Source organism: Micropterus salmoides, unplaced genomic scaffold, assembly GCF_014851395.1.
Source record: "Micropterus salmoides isolate LMB-PRFRI ecotype aquatic unplaced genomic scaffold, ASM1485139v1 Ms_hic_scaffold_14, whole genome shotgun sequence".
Lineage (NCBI taxonomy): Eukaryota > Metazoa > Chordata > Actinopteri > Centrarchiformes > Centrarchidae > Micropterus > Micropterus salmoides.
The window spans coordinates 24,738,938-24,762,196 of record NW_024040485.1 but is presented as its reverse complement, the minus strand read 5'-3'; the positions used below and the strand labels follow the sequence as shown (position 1 = coordinate 24,762,196).

The following is a 23,259-nucleotide window of genomic DNA, read 5'->3' as shown; positions in this document are numbered from 1 at the left end:
CAACTTGTACAGGACCAATAATTCTATATGGTAGCGAAATCTGGGGGCCAAAACTTAATAATGAATTTGACAAATGGGACAAAACAATCATAGAATCTTTCCATACCGAGTTCTCTAAGAGCATCCTGCAGGTGCAGATAAAAAACACCAAATAACTTACAAGTCACTTAAAATCCGTTAACCCCCAGACATACCATCACAAAGCCCTAACATACCAGGAGCTGAAACCAGAGAAGAGTCCCTTCAGCCAGCTGGTCCTGAGGCTCTCTGCAGTAACTTCCCCAACAGCCTCAGGACAGCAACACCAACTCAAGCAGACCAAACCAAATTATCAACAAGCAGAAAGAAAAATATATTGAATACTGGAAAGAAACAACCAAAACACAAAGTAAATTACAATGTTATCTGACCCTAAAAGAGAATTCACACTGGCAAATTACCTGAGTACAATAAAATGTCCTAAACTAAGAAAAATGTTGACAACATACAGACTGAGTGAACACATAGAAAAGGGTCGCCACAGACAGAGCTGGCTACCACAAGAGGAGAGACTCTCAGTGTGACAGGGGACAGGTAGAGACAGAGCTGCACTTTCTAACCTCATGCCCCAAATATAAAACACTAAGACAAAAACACTTAGCAAACATTTCCCAAATATACCCCAAATTCGAATTCATATCAGACACACAGAAACTCCCCTATTTACTGGGAGAAATGCCCAAATGTGAAATAATTGCTGCAAAATATGTCTCAGCCTGATAAATAATTGTACAAATTTTCTAATTATTATTAGTTTGATCGTTTGATATTTTAGTAATTTTTTATATATATCTGATACTGATATATATTTTTTTATTTGTTATTATTATTGTTTAATCAATTAATAATTATTTTAAATTTTTGTCTATTAATATACACACACATTACTGTTTCATTTATTTATTTTATTATTATTTTTTTTATATATTTAAATTTTTTAACACACACTCTTACTGTTTTATTTATTTATTTTGTTTTTAATATATTTTTCTTTTTTTAACATACACACACACACACGGTTACTGTTTTATTTATTTATTTAATTTAAATTTTTAATATATTTTTTCTTTTTTTAACACAAACACACATACGCTTTGATAACTTTACGTTTTAATTACTTGTTTAATGAAATCTGACTAGCTTGGTTTGAGGGCGTGCCTGACCCCCGCTAGCCGCTTGGCGAGCTTTATGACGCGTTTTCATTGTGACGTCACAGTGAAGGAAGGGAAACGGCTGGACTACAAACCAGCTGTTTTCAAGCAGTTCAGAGCAGAGCTTTCTGTGGGAGATGGGAACTCCCTTTGGGCTGAACTTTGGGCTTTTTCACTTTGCAAACCTGTTACATGCACAAAAAAGAGATATAACTCAATAAAGGAGAGGGGAAAAGCCAAAAAGCATAATACCACCTCTTTAAACTTCAAGGGGTCATCAAAACAAAAAACTGCCTCAGTGCTAAAAATTGTAATTTTATTCCAGATCAATCATTAATCAATACATTCAGAACTCACATTTTCCATGTCAGAGTGTTCAGCCTACAGTTTTATTTTCTAGAATGTTTACAGACATTTCAGTCAAAATACACTTAGTTATGACTCTTGACTTTATTAACTCTATTAACTATTCATTTATTAAAAATCACAAGTTATTCAGTTTTATGTTAACTATGAAAGAAAATCATGTCCATTAATTTTGCAGCTGTAATATAAAGACAGATATTGCATTTACTGCACAAATTTAATCAGATTCCTAAAAAAATTGCAAATTGTTTTTGCTAACAAACTAAATGTTAAGTGTTGATCATATCCATTCACTTAAGATGTCTTTATTTTTGTACATTCAAACTTTGTGTAATAAACATCATATAAACACAATCCTGCCGTTACCCAAGCAAATCATCCATCCAGCTACTATTCGTGGTAGTAGTTTCTGCTGTTTGTTCAGTGCTGTTGTTGTCAGACACTAAAAGACTGTCCCCAAATAAATTTACATCACTTGGCTCAAACACTGGCAGCAGTTGTGTTTCTGAAGCAAAAATGTCACCAGCAAAAATATCTGGCTGAGCTACAGGAGTGGCAGTAAAAGATGTGTCTGAACCAAGAAAATCATTCAGTGAGATAGAAGTGGCCAGGGTGGATGGAAGCACTGACAACACATCTGTACTGCTTGAGCTGTCACCTACTCCAAAGATGTCATCAGGAAAGGCACACACTTGGTTTGTGGAAGCTTCAGCTCCTGCTTGATCAGGCACGTTAACAGTAGGTGGCTGAGAGGACAAAGTGTCATTTGAGCTGAATATGTTAAAGTCGGGGTCCTGCTCTCTTATCTGACTGTTAGTAGTAAAAGGACTTGCGGTTTGATCATCATCTTGGTTTATGTGTGCTAAATCGGGCACGATAAGCTGATCTGTCATGCCAAGCATCACTTCATTCTCAGCCAATATTGTTTGAGCATCAAGCATGCCACACGTATCAGCAGGAGCAGCATCAGACAAAGCTGTGACACTCTGAGAAAATGAAAATGTGTCCCAGGGGGTGTTGACAAACATCTCCTGAGAGACGGGTGGGCCAAAAACATTAGCAGAATCTTGAGGAAGTTCATGGGTGAGATCAAGAAGTGCTCCGCTGTACAGATTTCTTCCTACTAAGTCTGGTGCATCTAGGAGTTCATTTGGCTTTTGAGTAGATTCATCAGTATTTATTTGAATGGCAAGTGGGTCAACAGAGGCTGAATTGACACTGTCCACCAAAATATTATCGTTAAATAGAGCACCTGAATCTTCATCACCGCTTTTCTCAGCTATCAACTGATTGACTGACTCCTCTGTCGCTTGGCTCACTGATTGCACAGCAATGGGAAAATCTTTAGACTGAGTTATTCCAGAATCAGTGCCAGACAGGCCTATGGACTCACTGCTTTGTGAATTTGATTCTTGATCATCAGTTGGATTTGTATCAGTTTGTCCTGGAGCTTTTAGGTCATCTTGTGTTTCTTTTGTTGACGTCTTGACCAGATTGGATGGCTCTGTAGATTTGCTTACAGCCTCATTTTTATTGCTACCCAGTGTGTTTGGCTCAACAGAATGTGACTTTTCCTTATTCTCCCCAGTTTCTTGCTCCTGAGGTGGCACTTCAGACATGTTGCCTTTCTTTTGCATCTCTTTTGTAATTTCTTCCTTAATCTCGTCTGTCTTTTTGTCATCAGCCTGTGTTTTGTCATTTCTTTCATCTTGCGTAGATGACTTTGTGGTGTCCTTCTCAGAGGATGACTGAAACAGTCTTCCTAAGAGTCCACCAATTTGTTTAACATCTGTTTTTTTGGCATCCTTCGATTCAACTCTGTTTGTTTTTTCACTTCCACCTGATGTGAAGAGCTTTGACAAAGGACTCTTTCCTTTGGACCAGGATCCCAGTTTGACCTTTGTCTTTTCAGATGGTTTTGCAGAACCCGTCAGAGAATTTGTTCTCGCAATGGGCTTCTTCTGACTACCACCATTTTCTGTGTCAGTCTTTTCAAATGGACTTTTATTCTTTTCAAGACAGTCCTCCTCTCCAGTCATATGTTCTAAAGGACTGTGCGGAGTAATTTCTGATTTACATGAGCTGACTGAGTTTTTTGGAATGACATCGGATATCTCAGGTGGTTCTTGGTGTTTCACAACCTCTTTACTTGAATTAAAAGTTTCAGTGAAACTGTGAGTTTCAAGGGATTCCTCAACCTGGTCTACACCTCTATTCAGAACTGTTATATCAGTCTGTGGGATCTCCTTACTGCTCTCCACTTTAACATCTGGCTCTTGGTTTGATGTATTGTTTGTTTTTCCATGGTCTTTATGCTCAGGGATTTCAAGGTACACCTCATGTTGACTCTCTTCTTTGCTGAAATCTAATGACAAATGATCAAAGTTACTTTTGTCACTGACATCTTTTAGATCGTTGGATTTATTCACTTTGCTCTGTTCAGTTTGGCCTGAAACCTGCATACCGTGTTCTTCACCTTTGGCTCCCACGGTCAGTTGAGAGGACAGATCATACTGAGCAACATTTGGGGCAAATCGTACAGACTTTCTAGATTTATTTGGATGTGTGTCCAGCCTAATAGATATTGGACTGTAGTTTGTTTTTGAGGTGGGTGCCACATTTTTTTGTTCTAAAGTTTGGTTTGTGACAGTAATACCCTTTTCTAGAGAGGGCAAAGAACAGTTAAGTACAGTCGGAGAGATGGTGTCTTGGAAATGCCATGCTTTGGTTGGTTTTGTTTCTTCTGAGGGCAACTTCTCAGCTGAGTAATAACCCGTTGTATTAGGTCGTTCCTTGACCCCTGAAATGAAGGAGCTTGGCAGTGTCTTAACTTTATCTTTAATTTCTCCACCATGGTTGATCTTTAACTGTTTGTTGTCACTTTTGTGATGCTCTAAAAGGTTGATACTATAAGTAGGTGCTTTGCCAATGTCAGATATCTTATTTTTTACATATGTTTGCTGTGCTGGAACCCCAGTGCTCTTCTTCTCTGGTGGCCAGCTCATTTTTAGTTTGCCCTTAACATCAGCACCGCTGTTATATAGTGGCTCCCTTCCAGATAACTTTGTGACAAACACACCAGCAGAAGACAGCCTGGAGCCATCAGATGTGTTTAAATAGCTTTTTGTCAGTTTGGGAGAGGACACAGCATCTGCCTCGCCTGTGCCTTTATTTTTCTGAAGCCAGTGGTCTTTGTGTTGCTTGTGCCCAATTCCTTCATCATAATTTCTTTTTCTTAAAAAAAGCTGTTGGTAGTGAGGAATGCAGTAGAACTCTCCATAAAGAGATGAATAGTTGTGGATGCTGCAATAAAATAAACAAAATCACATATTGTTTAATTTTTCACGATTTCTGCTCTGAATGATTTCAATGGATTGGAGATTCGAAATAATCGTAACGTAATTTCTAAAATCCTCTCTAACAATGTTTTTGCTCATTAATACCAATATAACCATTTTGATTCTAGTAAATTAGAGTATGTGGTGAATTTCTAAATGTTGATTTGAGTCATTTTATCATTTTGTGAAAAATCTCTCACCTGAGCTTCTTTTTACACTGTTTACAGCAGAAACAGTTGTTGTGCAGGAGAACTTTATTGGCCACCATTTTTTCCATTGGATAGACAGGTGTCAAACAGGCAGAACACATTTCCTTGGCAGATGACTGGAACTATGGGTGATAAAACAAATTAAATTTAAGGTAACTGGGATTTAATTTCAAACATTTAATTTCATTTGACCTTTCTGTGAACTTACTTCAGATGTTGCTTTTTTTTTTTAAATATAACGTTACCGTCCATACAGTGTTTAGCTTAGCTTAGCAGAAGCAGAAAGTAGAGAAACAGTTAGCCTAGCCTTGTTTACCAGCCCACTGCTGGCCCTGGGATGTACTATGATGACACTGACGGTGATGAGGATGGCCGATATGTCAGTTGAGATTGAAAACTTCAATCAAGTATCCAGAATTTTGCTAGCGTGTCAGGATACAAACACAATGATAGCTATCATTGAGCAAAAGTTTTTTAGTCAATGTTTAGAATATTTCTTTAGATAACTTAAAGGAATGTTTCATCATTTTGGGAAATAAACAACTTCTTGGAGTCTCTACTTGTTGCCTTGCAAAACAAAGGGAAATTGTGTTTTTTACCCTTTTTAGTTTTTGTAGGGATTAAACAAATGAGATATAACATGGAGTGAGCTTTAGAGGTGTTGACAGGTGAATTTTTTTATCTTTGGACCAAGCTTAGCTTGTTGTTTCACTGTGTTTCCAGTCTTGGTTTATACTGCATTTAGCAGAAAGATATCAGAGTGGTACTGATTCCGTCAGCTAACTTTTCGCCACAAGGCAGAAAGCATATTTCCCAAATTGTTGAACTATTCCTTTAAAGCTGCTTACTTTTAGTGTCAGCTAACCTACCTCTAGTACATTTACAGGAACATCAGTAGTTGTTGATGTTGATATTGGTGCTACACAATCATTTTAAATATTTAATTCACAATTTAATTCAAAGTTGTGGAATAATAACGAGGGACCAGTATAAATAATGAAAGCAATTTTTTTACAATCACATCTTTTGAACAATTATTTATTTGACAATTTACACAACAGAACATACAGTATCAACTGCTTAGCTTTACTAAAAGAACTTAACACTTTATCATCTGGTTACAGTATAAAATCGATAAGATCAATTTTATGACTCACAAAACTATTTCATGAAAACATAATGTAATAAATACACAAATGGAATATCTGCATTCCTAAAATTAAAGGAGCGGGAAACGCACTCTCTGTGTTAGTGTTTATCCTTTGGTTGGCCGAATGTAACAAACACTGTTCCTTCCTCTTTGGCGTTGCTCAACACTTTATCTTCAAAAGTGCAACCAGATCTTCGAATTACTGGGGATGTCATGACTTCATATCTGGTTGGACTCCCAACTACTTCAAACAGTGCAGATGATTTACTGTCAGACTGTTTGGTGACAAAAGTTGATGTCACGGAAGAAACAAATACATTGCCAAAACCATCGGTCTCTTCATATGTTTCACTGACAGTCTTTGTGCCAATAATTCCTGCTGGCTGCTCTGGAACAGTTTTCACTTCGAGAACACTGACTTTGCGTTGCGCAGGACTGTTACCATTTTTTGAGGACTCTGCAGCAGCAGACTCCTGTCCCAGATCACTACTTGCGTCATGGCAACTTTGAAAATGACCCTCTGTTTTTGGTTTAAATGTTGACATGGGAGATTTAGGTTGTTCGGTAGGCTTTCTGGCAGCTGAGTGAATGGAGATGAATGACGGGGAAGACTGGGAAGAGGACTGTCTGATAAGAGGCTTATTGTGCACTTCTTGTTTAGTAGGACTCGAATCAGAAACTGTTTGCATATTCACGTCAGACGTCTCTTTGGTTTGACCTGATTTGGCCTTGCTTGACACAATACTTATTTTTCTGATGTTGTTGGCAGGTTGAATGTTGTGCTCAGATTTCAAAGATTCATCAAACAGTCCTGACAACCCTGCAATGTCAGCCTCAGATTTCAAATTGGAGACAGAGTACAAAGCCTTTTTAATTGCCTCTTCAATATCACGAAGTTTTGTTAGCGTTTGTTCCTTCAAATTCATTACTTCCTTGCTTGCTTTTTCAAGGTCTTCAAATGCAGTCTCAACTGAGGATATGCTTTCTAGATCATCGTCCTGTGTCTCTACTTCAACTTTCTTTTCCTCCGTTTTACTTTGCTTTGCATTTCTACTTGGTGTAACGATCCAAGCAGGAACATTCTCATATAATGTCTTCACAGAGCCAACATCTGCACTGCTGGTCTCACCCTCGATCTGTTGCACTTGAGATAGGATTCCTTTGAGTTCCTCTCGTTTTCTCAAATTTTCAAAGATTTCCATGGCCGCTTTCACATTTCCTTTCATGATCTCCTCTTTGTGGACAGAAAGCCTTTGTCGCCTTTCATCATCTGTCTCTTTTACTTTCTTCTCTCTTAAAACAACTTTCTCCACACTTTTGGGTTGCTGGTCATTTTGCTGTATATGGCATGCATCAACTGGACTTTTGGTCTCTAATGTTTGCACTGTGTTATCAGTGTTGTGTTCTTTTTTGGGAGGTTGTGGATATGATTTGTGATGCTGAGTAGTGATTTTGTTGGTTTGTTTATGGTCACTAACATCATCATTTATTACTTTTACCTTCTTGGACAACAAAGGGGCTTTTTTGTCTAGAGTCTCACTTTCCTTTCTCTCAAAGTTCTGCAGAGCAGCTTGCAAGCTCATGTTCATTTCATGTTTACCATCTTCTGTGTAATTTGTCATGCACATTTGTATCTCCTCAGCTGCATTGATTTTCTGTATTACATTTCTCTCCATTTCCACTTCAGTGCTGTTTGACACCATTACTGGGCAGTCTGATCTGCTCCCTGTAAGTGATGCTGTTTTCTTCTTCTTTTTAATTTCCTGAGCCTTTGAGTCCATTGGTAGATGTTCAGTTGTTTGATTTGAGTATTGCGCTGCTTCATCAACACAGTATTGGTGGTGTGTTTCAAGTAAGGTGTCTTTGCTGATTTTGCCATGTGTTGCGGTTTCTTGTAGTTTATCTGAAGAAGTAGGGAACTGTTTGCTTTGTTGTGGAGGAATCACTGTGCTTTTTATGTTGTCTTTATTGGGGCAAGAGACTTTGGGAGCAAAAGTTGGTGAAATATTATTTTCTTCCACAACCACTGATTTTGTCCATTGTGGCTTTGGCGGTAAAGCTGGTTTCTGCTTCTGCAATATCTCACTTGTCTTTTGAGGGAGTGGAGGTGGAGTTACACTCTCAGAGCTGGATGATTTAGAGTTTCCATTTGCTACGGGGTTGAGTGTTGAATTCTGTGTTGTAATGGATGGGTGTCCACAGGTTACTGAAATTGAAGGAGACAATTTTGTGTCAGATGGAGGCATAGACACCACAACACACTGCTTGTGAACAGTCTTGCTCCTTCCTGAACAAGCCATCCCTGCATTTCTGTATATCATTGCAGCTTTATAGTCTCCTTTGGATACATTTACACTAGACTTCTCAAGAGATCGCAGAGCCAATTGGACATTACCTCTTACAACATCTTCTTTATCTAGGAGCTTCTGCTCTGTTGCTGCACTCTGCAGAGACCTAATAGCTGCCTTCACATCTCCTCTGATAACTTTGTCTGTCTCATCCTCTGTTGACTGACCATTACACTCACAATTTACAAAAGGCGGCAGTGATTCTGGTGCACATTTACTGACTATAACTGCACTCTGTTGACAAGCCTCAAAGGAAACATGGCTTTCCTGATCTTTTTCAGCATCACTGACCTTTGGATAAGTCTTGATTTGCTGGCATCTGGAGGAAGACGAACATGTAGATTGCATCACCGCTGAGGAGATTTCCTCCTGTGCTGTGATATTCAGATTGTATATTTTTCCAGGGACAATGACTTCACGCTCCATTAGCATGCTTTGCTGTTTAGCCATTTCAAGAGACTTTTTAGCTGCTTTCACATCGCCAGATATAATGACCTCTTTTTGTGCTTGGCTTCCTTCTATTTCAGGACCTTCAGCTGACAAGTTCATGTCATAGATAGTGCCAGGTTTAATGATCTCTCGCTCCACACACAGGCTCTGTTGCTTTGCACGTTCTAATGACTGCATTGTTGCCTTGATGTCCCCAGCCACAATCTCCTCTTTTTCTACCAAGATAGATGGCTTTACTGCAAGTTGTTGCTTTGCTGATGAGACATCCCCAGGGATTATTTCTTCCTTTGGAACACAGTTTTCAACACATAGAGAGCACTCTGATGAAAAAACCTTTTTGGCTTTCTTCACATCTCCTGGCAAAACATCCGAAATGGTTCGCTCTACCTGCTCTTTTTGCTGAGAGAGACTTCTCTTTGCTTCCTTCACATCCCCCTGAACTATTTCAATATGCTCCTCAGCCAGAGGGCTGTGATCAACTTCATCTCCTGATGTCTCAATATGAAGACTTTTCAGATAGTTCAGATCTCCTTTCTCAATGCAACTTGTAAACAAATTCACATTTCCCTTTTCATTTTCATCCACTCTACACGATGTTGCAGTCCTCTGACTATTGGCGGTAGCTAACAGATTTCCAATTGTAGACTTTACATCTCCCTTCTCTATAACATGACTTTGGGTTTTGGTTTCAGAATTGCAGATGAGTGCATAGACTGACATCTCTGCCTGTCCCCCAGCAGTCTCTTGCATTATGATTCCTTTTTTCAAATCCTTATCTTGAACAAGCAATTCATCGATCATCTGTACAATGTTTTGTATCCTTTGATCCCTCTCAAGGTTGATAGTTGTGGCTGACTGGTAGACTGGAAGTTCTACTACTGTGGTATTCATTTTACCCATCTCCACTTCTCTAAGGAGAGTAATTTGGGGCTTCAGGGATGGTTTGAGTAAGAGTTGTAACATGATGTTCCTAATGTTACCCCCAACAACCTCTTCTTTCTGGATTTGCACACCTTCGTTGCTTTCCAGCAGGTATTTTGCCATGTTAACATTTCTACTGTCATTTGCTTCTATTATGATGCCGCTTGAGTGAACATAAGTCATTTGATACAGATAGGACAGGGTGTCAGCAACACTGTTGGCGGTGATTTTGTCCAGTGGAGTGGTCTCAAAGAGCCAGGTAGTGCACTTCACATCAGCTTTTGGTATCTCCTTCTCAGTACCTTGCACTGAGGTATCCTCAGACTCCTTGATCTTGTCTAATGGCTGTGATTCAAACAGCCAAGTGCAGCGTTTCACGTCTCCTTTCTGGCTGTCTTCTCTGTGGACTGTTTTTACTGGACCTTGCTCCTGAGGTTCCCCTTTTAGACTGTCAATGGTTTGATTCTCAAAGAGCCAGGTGGAGGTCCTGACATCACCATGCTGGACATCAGTGACACTAACCATTCGTACGAATTTCTTGCACGTCTGATCAGATTCAAATATCTGCTTATTGAGCTGCACATTACTGCTTCCTTCAATGACGCTAACAGAGGGCTCATCTTGGCTGGTATGGGAGTCCAACGGTTGTGTCTCAAACTTCCATCTGGCCGATTTGACATCTCCTTTCTTGACATCTTCTTGGGTGACGGCTCGGATCACATAGACTTCATTCTCGGCCTTGATGGCGTCAAGGGGTTTTGTCTCAAACATCCACCTTGCTCCTCTTACATCACCACTCATTACCTCCTCTTTTTTCACAGTTGTAACCTCATGAAATTGGCCCTCTTTGTCTCTGATGGCATACAGGGGAAGGGACTCAAACATCATGGTGCTCGTCTTTACATCAACATAACTGACAGGCTGCTCCAAAGAGTCTGATTTCTGTTCAAGGGGTTGGTCGTGGATTTTGTCCAGTGAGGAGGTTTCGAATATAAACTTTTTGTTCTGTACGTCACCACTCTCTGCACCACTGACTCTCTGAATATTTGCATCATCGTTGTCCTTATTGATGAGGTTCATGGGACAGTTCTCAAACATCCAAGTAAATGTATGTACCGAACCTTTTTTTGCGACATTCTCATCTTGTTTCTTTTCATCAGATGATGTCCCCATTTCTGATCCTATTTCATCGAGGGACTGCGATTCAAAAAGTTCTTTCACTCGTGAGACATCTCCTGACTGAAAGTTGACCTGGCTAACACATCTCACATCGTGTTCAGAATTTGTATCCTTTCTTTTTCTATCCAAGGTTTCTGTTTCAAAAAGATGTCTGACTGTTTGAACACCAACCTCTGATTTGACAGAATCCTGTAAGGTGCTGCATAGCTTCAAATTGTACTCTTTGCCATCATTGATGCTGTCTAGAGGCTGTGATTCAAAAAGCCAGGTAATGGACCTGACATTGGTGTTGTCAATTGCTTCTTCATCTTTCACTTTTTCTGATTTGTCATACAAAATGTCCATTGGTTGTGTCTCAAATAACCATTTACAGGTCTTGACATCACCTTTACAGGGCTCTTCTTCTACAGAAGTGTTCTGCTCTGTCTGGTTGAACTTGGAATGAATCCCATCTATTGTCTGTGTTTCAAAAAGCCACTTTGCCATCTTGACATCGCTCATTGTATCCTCCTGTCTGGTGATGCCTTTGATTACCTCCACATTTCCTTTTACTCCTGCAAGCTCATCTATAGGCTTGGTCTCGAACATCCACTTATAGTTTTGGACCTTCCCTTTGATGAATTCTTCTCGGCTGACTGTTGTGACCTTATGGAGGTTTCCAGAGCTGTCCTTTATTGCATACAGAGGAGTTGTCTCAAACATTGCTTTGTTACCTTTTACATTTCCTGTTGCAATAGCATTTTCCTTCTCAATAATTTCCTCATCAGAATGAGCAATTTTGCTCAGAGGAATTGTTTCAAAAAGATGTTTGAATCCCTTAACATCGCCCTTTTCAATCTCTTGCTCTTTGAATGAGGAGCACTTTTGAATACTGCAGCTCTCAAATATTTGTTTTTTGCCTTTTACTTCTCCTTGTTCGTCAGCTGAAAGGGTGACTTTCTTCAAACACCCTACTTCATAGCTATCATTAAGTGTCTCCATGGGTTGAGTTTCAAATAGCCACAGAGATGTCTTGACATCTCCCCCAATAATTTCTTCCTTTTCCACAGGCTTTTCTTCAGAGTCTCCCTTTAGTGCTGCCAACGGTTGCATCTCAAAGAGCCTCCTCTTGTTGTCGACATCGGCCTCTCCTACACATTCAGCCACTGTTCCTTCAAACTTGTCCACTCCCACAACCTCTTGGATTGTGTCAAATGACTGAGTTTCAAACATCCACCTCTTTTGGTCAACTCCACCTCTGTGCCCCTCTTCCAGAGATATACCCCGAATTATTTTCACCCCATCAGTTCCCTTATTAATCAGGTCCAATGGCTTGGTTTCAAAAAGCCAGCGGGCGGTGCTGATGTTGCTGCCATTGATTTCCTCCCTGCAGATGGATTTAATCTCATGGATATTGCCACTGTTGTCTCTGATGACACAGCAAGGTTCTGCCTGGAAGAGTTTTACAGTCTTCTGTACATCTCCTTTCTGCTCCTGAAGCTCAGATCTCAGTTTAAGGAAGCTTTGGTCTTCTATGGAGTTACAGCGTCCCAAGTCACTCAGTGGTTTAGACTCAAAAAGTATCCGAGTCCCTCTCACATCTCCTGGTTGGATGGGTTCTTTGAGCACTGCTTCAACCAGTTCACCTTCATCTAATTTTGATAGACTTAGAGAATCTAATGGCTGGGTCTCAAACAGCCACAATGATGTTCTCACATCCCCTCTGATGGAAGTCTGTCTTTTAGCAGACATTTGTTTGGTGCTGTCAGTGTGCTCAAACATAGTGGAGGTGCCTCTGACATCTCCACCTTTCAACTCCTCATCATACAGCAGCTTCTTCGTTGCATGAGGGTCCCCAATACTGTCCAGAGTCCAGTTCTCAAAGATCCACCTCATGGACTGCACTTCACCCTGATAAGCTGCATCTGCTGCCTGAGTGTTTTCCGACTGCACTGCCTTCATTATCTCATCATCCACAGCATCATCAAGACTTGCTCGTAGGTCTGGGTGGATGTGTTTAAAGAGCCTCTTCAGCTCACTCTTCTGACGTTGCTGGTAGAACGTGGAGAAGGTTTCTTTAGGTGGAGGCACAGGAAGGCTACTTAATGCTGAAGGCCCTTCATAGTCGAGGGGTCTAGGTGGTACGGGAGGAGGTGGGGGGAGAGGTAGGTCATCTTCATCATGAGATGATTGTGAAACTGTGATTTTCCTGGCTGCTTCAGCCATCTTTAAATGAAAGACACATGGGAGTAAAATTGTCAGGTTTCAGTAATCAAAAACAGTATTAGTTAGCGTACATGCAAATGTTAGAATGTCATGCATTTTAGCAAGTGAAGCCATACTTTACCTTTCTCTAAGCTCACTTGATGTTTTTCACAGCAAACCATCCTCTGTCACACCAGGGTTAACAAAACACTTCATAGCTGTTAGTAGGCAGACTTCACACAGACACCTAATATGCTGTAAGTTACATTAACGACAACATTTCTGATCCATTTTTCTCTACAGAAACACCTGGAAATATAATCTGCATTATTTTTTGGCCAAACAAGCCGTAAAGACAACATTATTATTCACTGGAATTCTGGTGACCTGACCAATGTAAGTCTAATATTAACTTTCCTTTTTGCTCTGTCTCCACCAACTCTTGAGGGAACGTTCACCACAGTATGTTTTTAGAGCTTTATATTTTGCTAGAAACAGCGGTTGAAAACAACACCAGAGAGAGAGCATGACTGAACAAAAACAGTAACGTTGTGGGACAGAAAACCAAAACAATGGGCAGAAAGACGCTGAAACACTCCACAGAGCTGAGGAGAACTTCATAGTTGGGTGATAGTTATCTGTGGGTTTGTCAGTTTGAGTGGCTCCTTTCACATACACATACTCATCTGATCCATTGTTAATAGAATATTATATGTGTAGGAACTGCTTTGCTGCACTGTTCAGATATTGGGAGACTAAACAGGTGCATCTCAAATTTTTAGAATGTTGAGGAGAGTTGTTTTGTGCAATTTAATTCAGAAAGTTAAGTTTTCATATATTCTAGATTCATAAAACATAAAGTGAAATATTTCAAGACTTTTTTGTTTTAATCTTGCTGATTATGGATTCATGCAAATCAAAAATCCAGTATTGCAAAATATAGTATTGCAAAATATATAATTTTAGAATAAAGAATTAACAATACAGAAATGTCGACCTGAGAAGAGGTCTAATCAGCTAATTAACTCAAAACACCTGCAAATGATTTCTGAGCCTTTAATCTCTCAGTCTGGTTCAGTGAAATTCAAATGAACTGTATATAAAAAGGCCTTCAACCCAAAATGCACGTGAACATCCTCAGCAATTAAACCTGTTAGTCAATTATTTCAAATCCAGCGTAGTTGAGTGAAGAACCAAAACAACAGACAATGTATCACTGTCCAAATATGGTACTCACAGACTGCATCGTTGGTCTGTCAGTATATGACAGACAGTTTAAAAAATTGTTAGTTAGTTTTGAATTCAAACCTGATTTACTTTTAGTTTTAAGGGATTTTTAGTATGGTTTAAATTTTGTTTCATATTTCTTTCATTATTATCTAAGCAAGATATTCCTCTTTGTCAGTGTTTTGGTTCATTTTGTAAAAAGAAAAAGTCTTAACTAAATAGTAAAACTTAAACACTAAAGTATGTTTAACATTTTGTATTAGTCCTCTCCTGTTGATGGCACTGTACCTTATTATTTCAAGGATTACTGTTACCTGATTATGTAGAAATTAATGCAACATTGACATCAAACCTGAACCTGAAACTACTGACTGTGATTTTAATGCTGAGGCCATGAGAAAAGAAAATGACACTGTACATAAAGCAGTTATTCTGAAGGTCTTTAATCTAAATGTAAATGTCATTATATGTTACTTTTATCTTGCTTCTTGAGTACTGGATCAAATGTTAACCGTGTCTTTGGTTGTACAAGCAAAATAAGAGTCAGTTGCACAGCACACAATCTAACAGCACCCACACACTGTTGTAAAAGATTATAAATGTAACTATGCAGTACCTTGCTGTTTTTAGCCCTCGTTCTTGGAGTACCAATGAATTCCTGTTTAACAACAGAAAAAAATCAATGTGATTTCAATCAGTTTGGATCATGAGTAACTTACAATTTCTATAAAAGTATGCTTTAGCACTGTGCTGATTATTAAAGTATGCAATAGATTGATTGTAAAATGTCTCCTATTGTGACATAGCATAGTGGCCATTCCCTATTGAAGCCCTTGACCTCATTGTGTGGGGAGGAATGAGCGGCATTTCAGGAACTCACTGGCTGTGCTGAGCCTCCTGTGGAGTCGATAGCTGCTGCTCTTGACAGATAGAGAGCTGATCTGTGTCTCAATGAGGAGGCCGTAGATATCCTGTCTCTGGTTTGTCTTGTTCGGGTGCCCCCCTTAGTCAGTGGTGGACTATATTTGTCATCTGCAATAGAAAAGACAAACCTAAAATAGTTATAAAAATGTAACAATTACTGGACTAACATCACCTCAATGGTATCTCTTTTGCTTGTTTAGATTAGTTGACACACACTTGTAAAAGTAGGACTCAGATGTGTCCCAAAATAAGCAAAGCAGAGTGTGTCTAATGCCAGCAATGAGTTTAATGCTAACACTGTGTGTGTGTGTGTGTGTGTGTGTGTGTGTGTGTGTGTGTGTGTGTGTGTTTGTCTTTCTGTAGTGTGTGTATTTATAGTGATTTTGAAATCTTATCACTGTTGTAGCTCGCTGTTAGCTTGTGGAAACTATTTCATTTTCCACTAGTACACGGCATCTTAATAGTGATTTTGAGTAGCTTGAGGTGGGTCATGATTTAACTCAAGTTACATATGATTTATTGTGCTAAACATTGTGACAAACAAGTCAGTTTACGAAGGCTTTGATCCCAGTAGCTGACAAGACAAATAGGCCCACACAGCCGGCCTGCTGCCTGGGACCCTCACCAAACATGCCATGGTCTGACCAGGACGCCCAAGAAAAAAAGAAAAAAACAACAACTGCTAGCTCAGCTGGAGTGACACAGATTGTTTGCACGTTGTTTGTGTGAGCTCTCTGCCATCAAATCATCAACACCTGACCACAGGAATGCAACTGCCTGACCCAACGAAAAACTTTTCATCATGCAGTAATGCAGTCCTATGATTGGTTAAAAACAAGCTCAGCATGTGTCAGCTGAAAGGAGTTAATCCTTTTGAGTTATGAATATGGTAGATGTGATAAAATCAGAAAATATTTCAACAACAGCACTGTGAACAATATGGCCAGAGGTCAACAGTCCAGTGTGTTGCGCAGGCCATCCAGCTGTAACTAATGGCCAGATTTGAACACACCTCCCCTTTTCACACACTAAGCCCTCACAGGACAAAAGGATGGACCAGCAAGCTGGCGCCTCTCACGAGTCCGGACTTAAAGCATTTACATAGATGGGTGAGCAGACAGAATGAGGCAACCTAGTGCCATGAGTGAGCTGGTGAAGTCTTCACATACCAAACTGTGCACTCACACACACACACACATACACACATACACACACACTAGTATCAATAGCTGGTAAATTACTGATCTGTAAAATCTAGTGGCTACCAAATCAAATGTGATTCAAAGACATTAAGCTTCATCGACCTTTACAGATCTGATACAGTACTCACTGATTCCCACACTTTCAAAACAATTTCTGCTGACATCTCTTTGATCTGGGTTAAATCTCCAGGAATGAAGAGGAGCTATTAGCGGCTCAGTAATGCGGGGGCGTTTTGAGCCGCTGGCAGCTGTACAAATGGTGGTGAAATGCTGTTGGTATTTATTCTTCACTGCCACCACCTTCACCATCAGCTGTTGGTGATTGTAGCCACATTCACAGACTGTAATGAAAACCAGCATCCCAAAAGGCTGCTTATACTGGAAGGCCTCAGACCCTCACACAGCACATCACACCACTGTGTGTTATACCAATCCATCAAAGTTGTATCTGATTTTCGTTATTGCTTTTTATGACAGTTGCTTCTCATTTAATCTCTCATCATCGCTCTTTTGATGATAGAAAAAAGGAAAGCTATAGACTGAGCTGGGCTGAACATTGATAGCCACATCAGACTTAATGAAGATGCCAACAATATACACAATACTTTTGACCTTGTTTAGCTCTGATATCACTCACTAATAGCCAGAATTACATTGATCTTTGGAAATGTTTAATTTGTGTAGTAAGTTGGTAATTTAATAATTTCTTTTATGCTCTTATTCTTTTAATTAATGTTTCTCAGGAACTTATCACTAACACACTGGGACAATATTAAACTTAAAGTAAAGAGCCTTCACTCTACTCCACATTCATTCAACTTATCAGATATACAGATTGGAATAACATCAGACAGAACAAAGTACTGTAAAATGAACAAATGTATACATTTAAGTAGCTTTCTCAGTCATTATACAGTAGTACTTTTAGCTACCAGTCACACCGGTTTCCTCCATTTCAGTAAAGTTAATACTCATGATACTCACTAAAATATCATCCAGCGTCGTTCTACGTCACTTCCCTGTGTATCACCGCTGTTTTTGGATAACTGATTCCTAAGGTCCCTGTGATGTGTGATACAGCCTGTGTCCTCTCTCAGTGCTCCTCTCTGCTTCTCAGTTCACTGTGACTGAACTCTTTCTAGTCCTGTGGCCTGGGTGACAGCTGATTTTTATCAGAGTCCGCTGCCCCGGTCGAAGACTTTGGCTATTTTGGGAGGGTGGGCTGGCGGCTGCTGGTACTTGGCTGAGTCAATCACCTCTGTTAGTCACTGAGGGACTGGGGCACCCCAACACCTCCCATTCCCATAGTTATATTGTCACCCACTATAACGGGCACTGAGTGGGACCTGCAGTATGTGTGTCAGTGAGTGTATGGTGTGCAACAATAAAAAATAAAAAATAAAGTTCCTATATTTTGGTAAAGGGACACACTGATAAGACTGCCAAGGAGACTATTTCATATTGTCACATATGTTCTGCTAGATTATTAGTAGACAATTAGATAATTTTCTAGATGTGGCTTGTATTTGTTTAAAATATTTCCTCCTGTGTTCAGGAAAGTACACTAGGATTTTTTTGCAATCCTCAGAGATCCTATAGAGTAAAACTGTAGATGTCCACTCACATTCCTGTCTGTGTCTTACTCTTACACCAGACGCATCACCTGGTCAAAGCGTCAGCTACTATATACTGGAGTAGTGTCAGTTCCAGGACACAGAGAGACATGGCTCAGAGGGTCATGGTCTGTGTCACGGGCAGAGCAATCAGTGACAACCTCACTCCTATCTTGAGCATGTGTGCCGAACGCATAGTTATGTATTTATGCCACTACATCCATGTCTTTATTTAGTTTCCCTGAAACTCCCAGGGCCAAAGGACACAGAGCTTATTGCTTATCCAGCTCTGTCAGGATGTTCTGTACATGGTGACAACTAGAGGCCTTGATCCTGACATTTTTACTCTATGATCTATGACTTCATATAGGTTCATTTGATATACTGGATGTGTGGTGAAGCTTAAGCACTGTTTTTGACACAAAGGGAAAAATGTCTCAGCCTACATACATATTTCAAAGAACCAGCAGAAACACAAACATTACCTTGCTAATAGATCAGTGACAGTAGTCCTATAAAGTGAAAACAACTGATTGTGAACTGTGGCACCAAAATACAACAGTGATCTCATGCCTTTGAGGGAACCCAGGCACCGATCCCATCTGCCCTATCAGATCTCAGTGACTATAAACATGAAATCCAGCACCACTGCTCACCGTGGAAGTATCTGTTGGTCCCATTGATGGCCTTTCCTCCTTCCACCTGGGCAGTTCTCTGAGGATAAACAACATACAGTGTCATGAAGACAGTTGCAACATGCTGTTAGTTCACTATGTCTTTTTTTGGTGGCCCTGTTTGGGAAAGTGGCCTGCTGAGATTTGAACCAATGGGGGCTTAAAGGAATAGTTTGACGTTTTGGGTAATAAGTTTATTTGCTTTCTTTCCGAGAGTTAAATGAGAAGGTCTACTATCATATTTGTCTGTTTAAATATGAAGCTTACAGGCCTGTCTCTTGCCAAAGTTTTATATATTCTGCCTGCCAGCACCCAATAAACTAAAGCAACTTAAATAAATTAGATATAGCATATTAGTTGGTGTGGTGAGCTGTAGAGGTGTTGGTAGGTGGATTTCGTTGCCTTTGGATAGAGCCAGGCAAGCTGTTTCCTCCTGCCTTCTGTTTTTATGCTAAGCAAAGCTAACCAATTGGCTCCAGCTTCATATTTAGTGTACAGACCTTTTCACTCTTAGCAAAATAAGTGTTGTGTTTTCCTCTGAAGCCTCTGGTGTGCAGTGTTTGGCTGTTTGTTTATTGTGTGCACCCATGGACTGAATGAACTGTTAACTGAAGCGTTTGGTACCAGGGATGTTGGGTGTGTAAACACTTCACATCTGGTCATTTAATGCTAGCAAGCACCTGGATGAGCAATGGGATATTATGTTATGTAATGTTGTTAATGTGTGACTAATTTTCCTCCATGGCTTTCACTCTTGGATATAAAGAACCAAGGAATGCATCACTGAGCACAGTCAATGTAATAAAATCTGGTAGGTTATCATGCTGAATCATGTATAAAATAATAACACTAAAGTCACACACCTGAATGGTTGTGTCCTTTAAATGAGTGTTGTGACTTCTCCAGTTCTGCAGAGGGCAGTCTTTCCCTGTCTTACTGCCAGCAGCAGCAGCTGAGTTCAGCCGAGTGCTGCTGTTGAAGCTTTGCTGCAGGGCGGCCCTGGACTCAAACAGGGCACACAGAGCTTTGGTGCCTGAAGGCTCCCTCTGAGGGAGGAAGTCCACGGAGCGGCTCCTGGACAGATTAGACCTTCTTCCAGATCCCCAGAGGGCCACATTCTCCCTGCTCTCCAGCCTTCTCCACTGACCGTCCACACAGCTTTCTGACACCTGAGGGCACAGATAGATTTTTATGTGTCTGGGTTGTTGTTTTAATGGTTGTCACGTTTATTACTCTTGATTAAAAAAATAAAATAAAAAAAAACTACCTGGAGTTTATGCTCCACTTTTTGAGTACTCCCAAGCTCAGCACAGCTTTGATAACTGTTTGAAGAAATGTATTGATTCATTTATTAACAATGACACTTGTGATTTGAATCCAAGAATCAGCTGGATGTTTGTGAGCAGTAAAGCTGAGTAAAACTGTCTACATATCCTTGAGTAAAGCACTAATTTTCAACTTTTATTCCTCATTGGTTACCAGAGGAGGACTCTACTGGTAAGCTTACAGTGGGTGTAAAAGTCTGAATGTGAAGCGGGGTGAGGCAGAAAAAACAAGCATGCTCAGTTTACTTTGCTTCTAACTAATATTTAACTAATAGTTAATGCTGTATGTGAATGTACATATACAGTACATTGTGCAGAACTTACTGTTGCACCAGCTGAGACACAGACTTCCTATCCCAGCGGGTGGGAGCTGGCATGACCCATGACCTCTCCTGAACCCCAGAAAGACTCCTCAGGGACTGAGTCCTCCTCAGGCCAAACGCCTCCATAGCAATCCCTCTAACAGCAGCTACAGTAGAATAAAGAAATGTTACAGCAATATAATGTGTGATAACAACCTCAAATGGCCTTATTCAGATACAGCATCTTGTGTGTTAATGTTTGCAAATGATTTACAGAAAGTACATCACTTGTAAATGCTTAATCATTTTATTTCTTCCAAAAGCATATTGTCACAAGAGTCTTCTTTATTCAACATTTTGACTGTAGCTTAAGCATACAGCTGAGGTTTAATTTCATTCAAGTTATTATATAACAGATTGTCACACTGACAGTCATATGACTCTGTTAATGTTTATAGACTCCTGCACTCAGACAGCAAACCCAAGCTATACACCTCAGTATGACTGCATGCTTTTGTAAAATCAATATATGATATTATTGATATATATTTCTCTCAAAAAAAAGAAAAAAACATAAAGGATATACATTTTGAACAGAAACATTTATATTCAAATGTATATTCTATAAACTCATGCAGGTAAAGACATCCATGAACTACAAAGCATAACAAAGTTATGTATTGTCATTGCCATTATGGTTATGCTGCTCTATCTGCAAAATCATATGAATATTCAAACCCCATACCTGAAGAGAAGACGTAGAAGTCACTTGTGCATCTCTGTCTTTGTGGCTGACTTGTGGGTTAAGGAGCATCTCTCACAAGACACAGCAATTTTTAGTGGCCAAAGTCCTTAAACACCTTGTGATTCAAGGCTTCCGGATATGAGATATGCTACCATGACTTCATAAATTTCAGATCCGTAGAACCCAATATGTGTTTTATTAGGGAAAACAGATGACAACATGTCTCAGTTTGTTTTCAGTTTGGTATTAAAATATACAGTGATGACAGTTTGATGCATTGAAAACACTGAGAAACCAGAGAGCAGACCTGTGTGTACAGCTGCTCCAGTCAGATGTCAGTGTTGAAATGTCTGGCATAGCCGCTCTGTATATCATGCCAAAACTCAGAGCAGCAGCATTTTATCTGCACATATGCTTATCATAGTCATTGTATTACTGCATCAGCACTGCTGCATGTAAATCTATGTAGCGCTTATTCCAGTTGATGATTACAGTCTGCTGGTGCTCAGAGGGTGGAGTTACAATTCTGCCAAACATGTGAACATGAATTATATTCACCAATAAAGGGAAAACTTTATGTATTATTTTTCTTCTACACAGGAAAGATGAAGTAATCAAAGGACCTGACTTAGTCTCTCCATCCACTCTGAAGCACTGTTCACAGACATCTTTAACACCTCACTGGAGACATGCCATGTGCCAGCCTGCTTAACAAGGACAACATGACCTCTGTGGTCATGAAGTCATTTGACCTTGTGTTGTCCCACCTCAAATCCATCACAGACCCAATTCTGGATCCCATGTTTGCCAACAGAGCCAACATTTTGGCTAGCGAGAGACAGACTCAAAACTAAATACTTAGCAGAATAAGATATACTTTATTTAATCCCGCGAGGGGAAACACAATGTTTTCACTATTATTTTTACACACAAGTCCGAAAGACACACACGCACAAACTGGACCCATAGCAACACAGAGTGAGGGGGCTGCCACTCAGTGCGGCGCCCCGAGCAGTTGGGGGCAGTGCAGAGGAGGTAAACTAGCACCTCCCCAACTACCGCAACTCTGGTCCGAGCAACTCTCCGGTTCCCAGCCTAATCCTTATGGACTGAGCTACTGCTGCTCTAAAAGGAAGGGGGAAGGGGACATTAGTTCTCTGCATTTAACCCATCCTATTTAGGAGCAGTGGGCTGCCATTGTACGGCGCCCGGGAAGCAGCTTGGGGTTCAGGGCCTTGCTCAAGTAGCACCTTAGAGATACAAGGAGAATAAATACTAGAATGCTAATGAATGAAGATATAGTTCTGTAAGATTTGTAAGTAAAAATAGTTTGCTAACCTCTTAGCCATATCACTAACTAACTATATCACAACTAAAAAGTGATAATATGTAATATTGAGGCTCCTCGTTTCTGCCGCCCCCAATTGACCAACAAATTAATTACTGCATCTTATTATTTTGACATGTAAGGTGTTTTTGGATGGAAAAGGGCTGGGTTTTATTAGTGTTTGACTGACTGTTTCGTGTTTTGCACTCTTACAAGGCCTGTAGTCTTTTAAAGAGGTGGTATTATGCTTTTTGGCTTTTCCCCTCTCCTTTATTGAGTTGAATCTCTTTTTTGTGCATGTAACAGGTTTGCAAAGGGAAAAAGCCCAAAGTCCAGCCCAAAGGGAGTTCCCATATCCCACAGAAAGCTCTGCTCTGAACTGCTTGAAAACAGTTCATTTGTAGTTCAGCCCTTCACTTCCTTTACTTGTGACATCACAATGAAAACGTGTCATAAAGCTTGCCAAGCGGCTAGGGGGGGTCAGAGGACAGCAGGGGTTGGTCGGTTGGTAGACCGGCCTGTGAATGGACAGCAGATGGCAGAGGGAAGTGACGGATCAGGAAGTGAATTAGGAATGGAAACAGG

General features: G+C 40.1%; 2 protein-coding genes across 4 annotated transcripts; both read right to left on the bottom strand.

The window, feature by feature from the left end:
- Positions 1 to 1,487: 1,487 nt before the first annotated feature.
- Positions 1,488 to 5,942, bottom strand: LOC119902477. The gene is made up of 2 exons (XM_038718693.1): positions 5,095 to 5,942; positions 1,488 to 4,859 (listed from the first exon to the last, which is right to left on the bottom strand). The coding sequence occupies exons 1-2, from the start codon at positions 5,202 to 5,204 to the stop codon at positions 1,919 to 1,921; spliced, it is 3,051 nt and encodes a 1,016-aa protein (XP_038574621.1). The 5' UTR covers positions 5,205 to 5,942; the 3' UTR covers positions 1,488 to 1,918.
- Positions 5,943 to 6,125: 183 nt separating this feature from the next.
- On the bottom strand, positions 6,126 to 21,423 carry xirp1 (xin actin binding repeat containing 1). Of its 3 annotated transcripts, XM_038718692.1 has the most exons (9): positions 21,348 to 21,423; positions 20,625 to 20,769; positions 20,243 to 20,297; positions 19,839 to 20,144; positions 18,958 to 19,015; positions 15,443 to 15,594; positions 15,179 to 15,220; positions 8,893 to 13,356; positions 8,326 to 8,459 (listed from the first exon to the last, which is right to left on the bottom strand). In XM_038718692.1, exons 2-9 carry the CDS (start codon positions 20,747 to 20,749, stop codon positions 8,457 to 8,459), a joined length of 5,205 nt encoding a protein of 1,734 aa, XP_038574620.1. In that variant the 5' UTR covers positions 20,750 to 20,769; positions 21,348 to 21,423; the 3' UTR covers positions 8,326 to 8,456. The 3 variants fall into 3 exon arrangements, with proteins under 3 accessions (XP_038574618.1, XP_038574619.1, XP_038574620.1); XM_038718690.1 differs by having other exon boundaries at positions 6,126 to 13,356; XM_038718691.1 differs by lacking the exons at positions 18,958 to 19,015; positions 19,839 to 20,144; positions 20,243 to 20,297; positions 20,625 to 20,769; positions 21,348 to 21,423 and adding an exon at positions 17,673 to 17,890 and having other exon boundaries at positions 6,126 to 13,356.
- Positions 21,424 to 23,259: the final 1,836 nt, after the last annotated feature.